Below are 12981 nucleotides of genomic sequence, written 5' to 3'. Positions count from 1 at the left end.
AAGCCGATGAAAAATACTTTGTAATCAAAATTTTAAATAATAATTATTTAAACACAAAAAAAAAAACACATTATTTAATTTATATCGAATCAAATCAAGCACCTAACATTAGCTGAAAAAAAAAGATAGAAAAGTGTTGAAATTCAATTATGAATAGTTAGTCATATGTTGACTAGGAATATATGCTATATTAAATATACAAAGAGAATGATTTATAAATTTATAGTTAAAGTTTTGGATTGAGATGTGGTGTATAAGTCTCTTATAAACATTTGTTTAACCCATTTTAAACGTTGGACTCTCCGGACTTCCAAAACAAAAAAAAGTAATTCCTCAAAAAAGATTACGATAGATAGAAGCAGCTTTATCCTGACCGTAATAATGATTCCGCAGCTTCCTTTTCTCTCTTCCATAACATAACATTCATTAATGCTTTTCTTTCTCTTTCTCTTTCTCTGCGCTTGTTATTTCTTTGTTTCCATCAGTGTTTCAGATCCCTATAATAATAATAATAATAATAACGATACATTACAACAAACAACAACTCTCTCTCTCTCTCTCTCTCTCTCTCTCTCTCTCTCTCTCTCTCTCTCTCTCTCTCTTTCACCTACCTACCGTGCTTTTCTTCATAATCATAAAATAGAGTGGTCCTCAACCTCAACCTCAATTCTGTTTTTTCCCCTTTCATTTTAATTATCAGTGAAAGGAGAAATGCAAGAACCAAGCTTGGGGATGATGCAGGGTGGTTACGGCGGCGGAGAGGGAGACAATAACAGACAAGTGAAGGCGGAGATAGCAACACATCCACTATACGAACAGCTTCTGTCTGCACACGTGGCATGTCTCCGTGTTGCCACGCCTATTGATCAGTTACCTCTTATTGATTCACAGTTATCTCACTCTCATCATCTTCTTCGTTCTTATATCTCTCAACAGACTCATTCTCTTTCACCACATGATCGTCAACAACTCGACAACTTCCTCGTACGTATTTTCAATTCTTTTTATTTATTTATTTTAATTTTAATTTTAATTTTAATTTTAATTGGTTTGTGTAGGCACAATATTTGATTGTATTGTGTAGTTTCAAAGAACAGCTTCAGCAACATGTCAGAGTTCATGCGGTTGAGGCTGTCATGGCTTGCCGTGATATCGAAAATACCTTACAAGCTCTCACTGGTAACTATATACTTTCTTTTTATAAACTTGTTTCAATATTTATCTTTCTTCAACTTAGAGTTTTAATTACTTTTTCTCAATATATCATCTCATGCCTAATATTATTAGATATCAATACTAAATGACTCAATCAAATCACCATGATAACATATTCAAATTTTACATTCTAAAATCGTTTTATTAGATATTGAATGTGTTTCTAAATAAACTTATCAATATGTTTGGTTATATTTTTGTTTTGGTTCTTTTTAAAAGACATAATTGACACAACAAAAATTTATATATTTAATTTATATTATAAATTAATTATGGATTAAATATATTAATTTTTATTTATTTGATTATCTTTTATAAAAATTACTGGAGTAGTAAAGATATTTAATTATATTTTTCTAATAAAGCTTATAATTTTGATGGATTTAGGCTAATACGAAGGAAGTAGTGTGGTATGGTAGGGTATACTAATTAATGCGATATGGAAGATTATACAGAAACAGATGAATTAATTAGTTAGTAGTTACATGGCAACCAATTTGGAAGAGTTTAGTTTGGTAAGGAATGAAATGATAGTCCCTCTCTCCTACCATGAAATGAAACCCCCAACCAATGGATGATCTGTCAATACCAATCGATGATGAAATTTTTAGACTACTTTATTTATTAATTTATTCCAGTATTTTACCAACATATAACAAGATATATTTGTTATATAAAAAATAAAAAAATAGAAACAGATGGAAAATTAGACAATAATAAATAAAGAAGATGAGAGTGATTAAGACCGTTGAAACAATGATATGAAAGGGGCAGGGCTGATTGGGTGTCTTCTATCTTCTAATCCTATTAATTAGTGAACACATATTTGCATGGAAAAAAGTAAGGTGTCAAGAACTATCTTATTTTATAAATAAATAAATAAATAGATAAAGAAGTATCTTAATTAGCTAGCTGCATGGGGCTGTAACCGAGGTGGGGTGTGTTAATTAATAAAGTGTATAAACATCATTCACATGCTAATCAAAAGAATACTAGATCATATTTCAGTTTATATTTATTTTATAAGTCACTTTACATTCAATTAAATTTTAATTAAAATCAATTTTAATCAGCACAAAACTAAACATATACTTACTTATTTTTAAATGTTTTATTTAATATTTTTATATATCAGTAATATTTAATTATGGTGATTTAAGTATATAGAATCGATGAAGACGATAATGAAGTGTCCCTTTTGGACAGTCTTCAAATTATAACCCACTTTATGATTTGTGTGGTGAATGATTGATGTTGTTGGCAACTCAATTTTATGTCTGTTTGTTTATGTATGATTAAGTGTGTAACGTTTTGTCTTAATTTGGAGACCCCATAATGTATTAAAATAAGGGGTTGTTGAGGTGATGTTAATTTGATTGTATATTAGTATTTTAGTTCTGAAATAAAAATTGAAAGTTTAGGAGTGAGTTTGGGAGAAGGAAGTGGTGCAACAATGTCAGATGATGAAGATGAAATTGGGGGACAAATGGATTTTGGTATGGATCAGTCTGAAGGGCATGATATGATGGGACTTGGTCCATTACTTCCAACTGAATCTGAAAGGTCTCTCATGGAAAGAGTTCGTCAAGAACTCAAAATTGAGCTCAAACAGGTCTTTATTTCTTCATTTCTAATTTCATATGTAATTTTTTTATATGTAATTTGTTTATATGATATTATTAATTTATAGGGTTTTAAGTCAAGAATTGAAGATGTAAGGGAGGAAATATTAAGGAAAAGAAGAGCTGGTAAATTGCCTGGTGACACAACTTCAGTCTTAAAGAATTGGTGGCAACAACATGCAAAGTGGCCTTACCCAACTGTATGCAATTCAATTCAATTCAATTCCTTAATATTATTACTATTATCTATTCATTTATTTCATCCATCATGTAATAATAAGCTTGTAAATTTCATCAGGAAGATGACAAAGCAAAACTTGTGGAGGAAACAGGGCTGCAACTGAAACAAATCAATAATTGGTTCATAAACCAAAGGAAACGAAATTGGCACAGCAATTCTCAATCTGTTACCTCTTTGAAGTCTAAGCGCAAGAGGTAGCTTGTTAATTGGTCATTTATTAAATTTGTTCCTTATTAATTACCAGCTAGCAACATAAATATGGACTAATTACTATATGCTTCTTATTGCTGATAGAGTGTAGACTCACTCACTATGGATTCCTTTGAGATGGAGTGGAGATAGTAGATATTATGGTTGGAAATGGAATATTTGGTTTACTTTTAAATGTAACATAGCTTCATTCCAAAAGAGTTGGCTGTAAATTTGTGGAATTTAATCATTGTATGCAAACTTTTCTATTATTAATCACTCTTAGGGTTTGGTGGTAATTGGTTGTCTCTTTCTGTTAACTTTCTTTGTAAATTGTTTGTTACGTTTTTATTTTGACCCTTAGGAGAATTATAATTGTGACTATTTACAAAATTGGAATTCGCCTAGGTGAGGAAATACATTACTTGCAAGGAGTGTAATTGATAGATATTGGATACTAAAATAACATATTTTCATATATTTTAACGACTCAATTGAATAATTTCATATATTTTATTCATAAATAGTTGTGTAGATTATATTATAAGTGAATCATGGTTTCCACAATTTTTTTGAATATATAAATGCACTATCTATTTAGAATATAACGATGGAATAGAGCTTTATAAGAAAAAGAGTGAGAAGAATACACATAAATTTCATTAGTTTAGAGAGACAATGCAGTATTATCCAAAAAAAAAAAAAAACTAAAGAGGGACTATGCACTTGCGCATGCAATGGTTGGAGTTCAAAATTAAAAAATAAGGGTCACTTTAATTTGTAAATATACTTCTTGAATTAATTAATAGCTCTATTACTGTTATGTCAATTTTTCATAATTTGAATTAATACCACAACACAACATATGTGTAGTCTCATAATTCAGCAGACCAAAACAAAGGTATTGTATTTCCACTTGACATCTCCTATGTTTTCTGTAGCATTATGTTCATGACTTGTTCTGGAAGCACAGTAGAAAGCAACCCACATTCATGCACCAAATCAAACGCTCTTACTGTTTGACCAAATCATCCTCAAGTCAACCCCCCATTTTCTACTTCCACTTTTATAAAATCAAATGCTTAACATAACAACTCACTCTTACATTTCATTCATCTTTCAAAAACCTTATACTCTTTTCTACAACATTTCTAAACAACACTTTGTTACTTATTCTTACAACATTATTATGGCTCATTTGGTTTATGGTGAAACTCCATCTTTTGGAAACTCACACCATGGACAAGGTCAACAACTTGTTCCATTTCCAACAACTTCAACTTCCTTAAGGATTCTAATCTTACATGGAAACTTACAAATTTTCATCCAAGAGGCCAAAAACCTTCCCAACATGGACACTTTTCACAAGAAAATAGGTGACATGTTTTCGATGTTACCAAGAAAACTTGGTGGCAAAATTGAAGGACACATAACTCGTAATCTAACCAGTGATCCATATGTAACTGTTTTGTTGCTGGTGCTGTGATTGCAAGGACTTTTGTAATCAGAAACAATGAAAACCCTGTTTGGATGCAGTATTTTAATGTCCCTGTTGCACACTTTGCATCAGAAATTCATTTTGTTGTAAAAGACAATGATGTTGTTGGTTCACAGATTATTGGTGCTGTTGGAATTCCAGTTGAAAAAATATGTAATGGTGATAAAGTTGAAGGCTTTTTCCCCCTCCTTAATGCTAGTGGAAAACCCTTTAAGACTGAAACTGTGTTAAGCTTATCAATTCAATATACTCCTGTTGATAAGGTGACCCTTTATAGAAATGGGGTTGGTTCTGATTTTCAAGGTGTTCCTGCTACATATTTTCCTCTTAGAAAAGGTGGAAAAGTTACACTTTATCAAGATTGTCATGTTCCACAAGGTTGTCTTCTTACTTTGAAAGTTGATGGTGGTGATGATGTGAGTAGTTATGAGCATGGAAATTGTTGGCATGATATCTTTGATGCAATAAGTGAGGCGCGTCGATTAGTTTATATCGTTGGTTGGTCTGTGTACTACAATGTTAGTCTCATTAGGGATGATAGAGATGGAAAAGATTGTAGTTTAGGTGATGTTCGTAAAGCTAAATCACAAGAAGGTGTGAGAGTGCTTCTACTTGTTTGGGATGATCCTACTTCTAAAAGCATGCTTGGACATAAAACGGTAAATGATCTTCAAATAATGATTTTAAATTGCATTTACAATGTCATTGCAGAGAGTCAGAGACCTCTATAACTGTTATATTGTGGTTGCAATTTAGAACCATGTTTCTGATATTTGGCATTCTAACTCTATAAGTCTATTCCCTCGCCATGTTTACTTGCACTTGGTTTCATTTTGAATCAAATAATAGCTTATATTAATTTGTAACCAGTTACTTCTATCATCAAATTACTATGATATATTGATACCCATAGGTTGGACTAATGAACACTCATGATGAGGACACTCACCATTTTTTCAAGCATTCTTCAGTTAGAGTGCTTCTTTGCCGAAGATCTGGAGGAAAAGGACATAGCTGGGTCAAACAGCAGGTCAGTTAGAAAGAAGAAAAAAAACCCTATAGTTGTATCTCTAACTGCATAACATTGGTTTAAGGAAAATGCTTACAAGTCTGTTAATTTTTTGGTTTTATTTTTCTGGTTTATATTTCTTGTATACATCTTTTGTCTAAAACAATAATATTTTGTTTTTTCTTTGCAATTTTTTTCTACTTTTCTTTTCATCCCTTATTAGTCTTCTAATAGATGAATTTTGGGTTTCTGCTGAATTGTCAGGAAGCTGGAACAATCTATACACATCATCAGAAGACAGTGATTGTGGATGCTGATGCAGATGAGAATAAAAGAAAGATTGTAGCTTTCATCGGAGGTCTTGATTTATGTGTGGGAAGATATGATATCCAACACATTCTCTCTTTAGGACTTTGCAAACAACACACAAAGATGACTTTCATAATCCTAACTTTGAGGTTGGTCATCCATTTTTTTCATTAGTTCACATAATAAAATTCCATGATTCATAACCATTTTATATGCTTCCCTTTGTGTTGTAATGGTCTTACTTGTATACTAAATAGGGGTCTGTTACTGGTCTTCCAAGACAACCATGGCATGATTTGCATTCCAAAATTGATGGTCCTGCTGCATATGACATCCTCACCAATTTCAAGGAACGTTGGTTAAGAGCGTTAAAAATGACTAGTCTTCAAAAGATGAAAACTTCACATGATGATTCATTACTGAAAATCGATAGAATCTCGATCATTGTAGGCATTGATGAAGTTGCTTGCCTAAATGAACATAACAATGAGACTTGGCATGTTCAGGTATCATTATTTGAGTTCTCATTCCCTTTGAGAAACTTCTTCAATATCAGTTTAGATGTTTCTGATAAATATTTACTGCATTTTTTAATTGAAGATCTTATGTTTGATCGATTCCAATTCTGTGAAAGGATTTCCAAAAGAACCGAAAGACGCTAAACAAATGGTGAAGTGACATCATTCTCTTATTAAATTTAGCCTTCTTTGTTGCTGTGAAGTGTGTGAACAAATAGCTGACTATGTTTACTTCATTGAACAGAACTTGGTTTGTGGAAAAAATGTAATGATAGACATGCATACATTCTGCATATGTCAAGGCAATAAGAGCAGCACAAAAAGTGCATTTATATTGAGAATCAATATTTTCTTGGCTCATCCTATAATTGGGATTCTTACAAGGACTTAGGTGAGTATTAGTCTCTAAAAGAGTAGAAGGAAAAAAGAAAGCTCTTCTTTAAACATTTTCAATAAACAGTTGTTATATTAGTATAAGTTGCAACATGCATCTTTGTTATATTCATTCCTTTCCTTTTATTCACAGGTGCAAATAACTTAATTCCAATGGAAATGGCACTAAAAATAGCCAACAAAATCTAAACCTCATGGACAGGCAAGATTTATAAACTTGGAAGTACTTTTATTTGCTCTATTCACTATATACAAAAATTGAAAATAGTTTATAGAATGACATGGTTTTTATTAAGGATTGTGTTATGTTTGATGCATGTGTTGTGTTGTGTTCAGGTGCATGGTTATAGAATGTCACTATGGAGTGAGCACATAGGAAGTGTGGAAGAATGTTTTGTGGAAGCAGAGAGTGTTGAATGTGTGAGAAGGATAAGGTCATTGAGTGAGTATAACTGGAGACAATACGTGGCTGATGAGGTAACTGAGATGAAAAGCCATTTACTGAAATACCCTCTTGAGGTTGATTCAAAGGGCAATGTCAAGCCTCTTTTTGGGTGTGAGACTTTCCCGGATGTTGGTGGAAACATAAAGGGTACTTTTACTGTACTTCAAGAAAATCTCACCGTCTGAACAAGAATCAACATAGACGAATGTATTTGATCTAAATAGATAAATATATTGATTCAACTTTCTCTACTAGAAGAAGAAGATGCAATATCTTACACTTTACTACTTATGATTTTTGTTTTTCATTCAATTGGTGTACTAAGGATTAAACTCTATGCTTTTAAGTATGGTAATAGCACAACATAGTACCGAAACTTGATACGATGGTAACGTGATATATGATACGATGATATAGAAATATTAATACACATAAAATCGCAATTCAACGTGAAATTGCAATTCAACTTCTAAAAATTTAATTTAATTTTCGAAATTTTTTTATTTTTGTAATTTAATTAATGACACATAAATAATTAATATTTAAATTATTCTATATTATTAAATTATATATTACGTCATTTAAAATATGTCAAATTGTTATTTTTTTAGTATAAAAATATGTGATAGAGACTAAAATTGTTGACTTTTAAAATAAATGACCAATTTCGAGAATTGATGGAATAGATTCCAATTTCAATAATTGATGAAAATAGATGAACTAAAATTGCAATTAAGTCAATTTAAAAATTAGAAGAGCTAAAAATTGGCATGTTAGCCCTTATATCTTTATATTTTTTTTGTAAATTTTTCTCTAAAAATTTTCAAATTTTAGAAATTGTTCCCTTAAAATTGCAAAGATATCCCTCAAGTTTTTTCCCAAAAACTTTTAAATTTATAAAAATAATTCAATTTTTAAGAATAATCATTTTATTCAAACAACAAAATTTCAAAATGAAAAAAATTCAATTAAAACATTTAAATTACTTGAAAGTTTAATTTTTCTAAAATTTCAATTTTTCCGTCCAAACACACCCCAACTTCCCCGATCATTAGCATACTTCAACAATATCAAATCCACGTGACAGCACTTTAACTATTTGAATTTTTCTTGAGACATATTTTGAGTTATTAAAATTCAAAGAAAACGAATCCTAAAAATATTAAATTTTGACTTCAAAGTAACATTTTAAAGGGTAAAATACAATATTTGAAATGGCAACAATTGCAACCGAAAGAAAACATTTTCCTTCCCTTACAAAACTAATGCAAACAAGACTACCCTTCATTCTGTGCGAAGCTAAATGCCATTTATTGCTCTTTTTGCATATATGCTAACCATCAGTGACCATTGGCAATCACACCGTTGACTGCTGTCAAACCGCTTTCACTAGGTTTCGTCGCATAGAATCTACGGTACTTGGTATCAACTTCGGTGAGATAGAACGTGCCTGGAGATAAAAGGCTACTGTCCTTGCTTGTTACATAATCCTTGGCACCATACCTATGCTCCATTAGCTTCAGTGTTTCAATAAACTTCTCTGGAGGAAACTGCATTTGAAAAAGCGTGTACTCGTCAAAAGACCATATGATTTAATAGCACAACATAGTACTCTGTTCCAACATTTTAATAAACATTACAACAATAATCTAAACAAAGGGTTGGTCGATTTCAACCATTAATTCTCACGTTGACTTGTAAGTATTAACCCACAAGCCAAGTTCTAAGACATTTCAATAAAAATCTTTTTTAGACTTAAAAAATTTGGTAAGAACACAACTAAAAGGAAATTGGAAAAGAAAATAAACATCAAATCCCAATCTGTATCTCTGCCCACTTAGAAACTTATGCAATGCATTGTTATGTTTTTCTAGTTATATATTCAGTTTAATATCAAAACTAATTAACATGCAGTGAATACTTTCATATTTAACTAGACATTTATGGATCAATACCTCATGTCTTGACTTCAACTTTTCAGCAACATCCATCACTCGAGCAATGTTTGACAAGCTAAATGGATGTTTACTTTCACGCATTTGCAAGGAAAACATTGTAGCGGTCAAGCCACTTCCGTATGAGAATAATATCACTCTCCTACCTTCCTGAAAATTGTAAGGTGTAACTTATTAGAAAGCAGATAACATTGTCACGAGGAAGCTATTCGTGTCATAGATGGAGGTTAGAACATTCACCAATGTGCTATGTTTGTTGTGAATAAGGGATGCAAATGCTGCATAGAGAGATGCGGTGTACATGTTGCCAACTTGCTTTGGTATCAAAGTAGCTGGTTGTACCTTCTCATCGTATAGAGGCTTTGCAACTTGCTGGGATGCCTTCAAAATAATAATATTGCACATCGTCAGCAAATATTTTCTCTAATGTCCAATTTTAACAGAATATTTTTAAATTTGAGTTCATGCATTTTTTAAATTTGAGTTCGCGCATTTTCTTTCCAACTCCAAGGCCAAAAAGGAAATGTAAAATGCAAGATACAAAAGATTATTTTTGCTTATACAAGATCACAAACCTTTTCAAGATCCCGGCTTTGGTAGCTCTCGTCATCAGATAAAGTTGCAAAAGGTCCCAGTTTTTCTTTGGCAACCCCATCGGCACCGCTGCAATCATAATCAATTTTTAAACACCCGTGGAGTAACTAAATAAACATTAAAAGTTTTCAGAGGATGGATAAATGATGAGAACCTGGGATTCCTTAAGAAATCACTGAAGACCAATCGAGCAAAACTTTTCTGCACAAGCTGCAGAAGCAAAAGTGTTAAAAGAAAATATAGAACACATACACACACAGGGAGCATTATTAAGTCTCATAGGCAATTACAATATTAAATACTAAATCCTTAAAATTCTAAACTACCTTGTTATAAGGAGAGTGGAATACAAAATAATCAGCATCAGAAAGAGAAAATGGTTTTCCCTCGTGTTTCTCATATCTGCAAAAGTAAATATAGTTAGGTACTTGGTCAGCTAGTTAGTACTTATGTTTTAAACACAACCTCAGTCATTATAGTATAAAAATGGAATGAGGGCCATGAGGTAACAAAATTGACATTAAAGACTTACTTGTCACAGAAACGTTTATAGCAAGAATCAAGGGCCATGAGGTAACAAGTTTGTGAAAGCTTTCCGTCGACAACCTACAACACAAAAATTATGTGGATTTATTGCAGTTGGTATCCTGAAATTTTATATGTGGATGACACAAAAGCAAAGAACAGACATGAACAGAAATGCTATCCTACATGGCATATTAAAACAAAATTAAAGTTGCAAGGATGCTTTGATCATCACATTGGAAAAATAATAGGAAGTTATTTTTCAAATTATATGATCCCAAAGTCAAATATTCTGACAACAATGAAAAGGGATTGAAAAGCTTACTGGATATTCACTCGCAAGGTCAGGTTTGTAAAAATCATAAGCATGAGCCATATGACTTCCCCTCAATTTGCTTTCAAAAGAAATGGGAGCATCAGGACCAATTAGCATAGCAATAGCAGCGGCTCCTCCGGTAGGTCGAGCAGGACCTTCGGCATAGACCTGAGAAAGGAATTACCCATTGATTAACCCCCCAACATTATGACAGAATCCAGGATATGAGTTTTTTCAGTTCAGCACTTGTAGTGTTTTTAGAATCGCATATAAGGAAACCGTGTTTAGTATTACTGAATATGGCCTGTAATGTAACATGCACAATTAGGAAACTATCATACCGCACTGTCAGTGCAGACAACAAGTCCGTAGCGTCCATCCCATGAATTGCTCTCCACCCAATTGACACAATTGAACAATGCGGCAGTTCCTCCATAGCATGCATTAGTTGAATCAACGCCTTCAATGTCAGTGTTTCCAGATTTCTGTTTGTTCCAGCCAAATATACAAATAATGTATTAGAAACCTATGCAAATAAATTGTTTAATCAAGAAAATATAAGACAAACAGAACCAATCCCAATCTGATTATTCACATTACTGACATTCTATGATTTATCAGACAGTGAAACATTAATTAATAACTTAACATGAAAACGGTCACTGATCACTACTACTATGGTTATAGAATCGGGGTGAAAATATAACACTGCACAGCTAACTCTATGTCTCTTTAGCTGTGGGATTTTTGATAATGATATACACAAGATTGACTGCTCAAGAGCTTCCGATCCAAGTTTTAAAACTCAAAAATATGGTTTAATCACCATGCAAGTAGGTACATAGAGTGAAATTTAAAGTCAAAGGAGAATTATATATCAAATATCCATGTAGTTAGACACTAAAAGGTTACCTCAAAGATCTGCATCAGGAATGTCTTGATGGATTTGCTTTTGTCTATCACAGTCTCACTGCCTACTTCCAGACGACCAATTTGTTTAGGATCAATCTCATACTTCTCAAGAAGGGAATTAACCACTGTCAAACTGCAGATACAATAATTAATCTTCAAGAAATTAGATTAAGAAAATGATTTGTTACAATATTGAATATAAAGCTTCAGTATTGAAGTCCTATAGAACATTAAACACACAGACAGTAGCAACCTGTGTGTAAAATATATCAAGACGGCTTCAAACATTAGGTCTAGTAGTATCACCTAAGACAGGTAATAAAAAAATAAAAGTACACCAAGACACACAAAAATTCCCAGAAGATAAAATATTAATTTCAATCTAAAAGTGACAATATTTGTTGTACATGATGCAAAAATTTAAACACCTTGACAAGATTTTAAATGGTTCACCACCATCATGAGTTGTATTTACAAGATCACCAATTTACATGTTCTTAAATAAGGGTAAATCAAACCATAATGCAAAGTTTGTAAGCTGTAAAACATGCTTTAGCATTGCCAAATCTCATGTGTTGTGACTTATGTATCCTAATCATTAAATGACAATAAGACTGAGAAGCAGGGACAGTAACCACAAACAATGACAAATCCAAACATAATGACATATCAAATTAATAGCTACTCTAGTGCCAAAAAACAACAAAAACAGAGACAATAAAAAACGAAAGTAGAAACCTCATTGAAATGACATCTTCAATCTCGGAACAGAATGACATGCAATCTTGTCCAAGTCCAATGGTATATTTCCCTTTACTTGCACCATCATGAGCCTCCAATGCTTCCTGCATGTAAACACACACACATTAAATAAAATGAAAACCTTAATCAAAAAATGAAAGAAAAAAAAAATTGAAGTAACTTCAATTTACAACACTATTAAAATCTAAAAAATGAAATAAAAGGTTAAAGGAACTTCAATTTACATCAATATTAAAAAATAAAAAACAGTTAAAAATAAGAAGCATGAGATACATAAATCTAATTTAATGAAGTGTTATTAGTTAGTACATTCGAATAAAAATATATGCCTAACTATTTTCGCTAAATAATTATTATTAAGCTGTTAGCTTAAGAAACATAAAATAATTTGATTATTGAATCACAAATCTTGAAAGAAGTAATAAAAAAAAAGTATGAAATGAAAAAGAAGAGAATGGAAGTGATTCTGTTACCTGCT

The 12981-nt window shown here is 31.9% G+C and overlaps 2 protein-coding genes and 1 pseudogene across 2 annotated transcripts in view; 2 read left to right on the top strand and 1 right to left on the bottom strand.

Annotated features, from left to right (window-relative positions):
* The first annotated feature begins 377 nt into the window (after positions 1–377).
* On the top strand, positions 378–3566 carry LOC101508510 (homeobox protein HD1). Its single transcript, XM_004511558.4, has 6 exons — positions 378–984; positions 1059–1179; positions 2637–2827; positions 2906–3037; positions 3136–3272; positions 3373–3566. The coding sequence occupies exons 1-6, from the start codon at positions 712–714 to the stop codon at positions 3377–3379; spliced, it is 861 nt and encodes a 286-aa protein (XP_004511615.1). The 5' UTR covers positions 378–711; the 3' UTR covers positions 3380–3566.
* Positions 3567–3967: 401 nt separating this feature from the next.
* LOC101494339 (phospholipase D gamma 1-like) lies at positions 3968–7822 on the top strand (annotated as a pseudogene).
* A 692-nt stretch (positions 7823–8514) lies between these two features.
* Positions 8515–12981, bottom strand: part of LOC101507987 (hydroxymethylglutaryl-CoA synthase) — a 4665-nt gene continuing 198 nt past the window's right edge. The window contains exons 2-12 of the mRNA XM_004511557.4: positions 12480–12590; positions 11742–11874; positions 11171–11314; positions 10839–10997; positions 10521–10594; positions 10315–10390; positions 10143–10198; positions 9970–10057; positions 9635–9775; positions 9395–9544; positions 8515–8989 (exon numbers count right to left, since the gene is read on the bottom strand). Of these exons, the coding sequence (XP_004511614.1) occupies positions 8780–8989; positions 9395–9544; positions 9635–9775; positions 9970–10057; positions 10143–10198; positions 10315–10390; positions 10521–10594; positions 10839–10997; positions 11171–11314; positions 11742–11874; positions 12480–12590 (1342 nt within the window). The 3' untranslated portion in view covers positions 8515–8779. The remainder of the gene's footprint in view (positions 8990–9394; positions 9545–9634; positions 9776–9969; positions 10058–10142; positions 10199–10314; positions 10391–10520; positions 10595–10838; positions 10998–11170; positions 11315–11741; positions 11875–12479; positions 12591–12981) is intronic.

Source organism: Cicer arietinum, chromosome 8 (genome assembly GCF_000331145.2).
Source record: "Cicer arietinum cultivar CDC Frontier isolate Library 1 chromosome 8, Cicar.CDCFrontier_v2.0, whole genome shotgun sequence".
Classification (NCBI taxonomy): domain Eukaryota; kingdom Viridiplantae; phylum Streptophyta; class Magnoliopsida; order Fabales; family Fabaceae; genus Cicer; species Cicer arietinum.
The sequence above is the reverse complement of the archived record's forward strand: the minus strand, read 5'-3'. Positions and strand labels throughout refer to the sequence as shown.

Bases quoted from the DNA above. Each gene is read 5' to 3' on its own strand.
- LOC101508510 (XM_004511558.4), top strand. From the start codon at position 712: ATGCAAGAACCAAGCTTGGGGATGATGCAGGGTGGTTACGGCGGCGGA. The intron at 985-1,058 runs GTACGTATTTTC...TGGTTTGTGTAG, and splicing joins AACAACTCGACAACTTCCTC to GCACAATATTTGATTGTATT. The intron at 3,038-3,135 runs GTATGCAATTCA...AAATTTCATCAG, and splicing joins CAAAGTGGCCTTACCCAACT to GAAGATGACAAAGCAAAACT.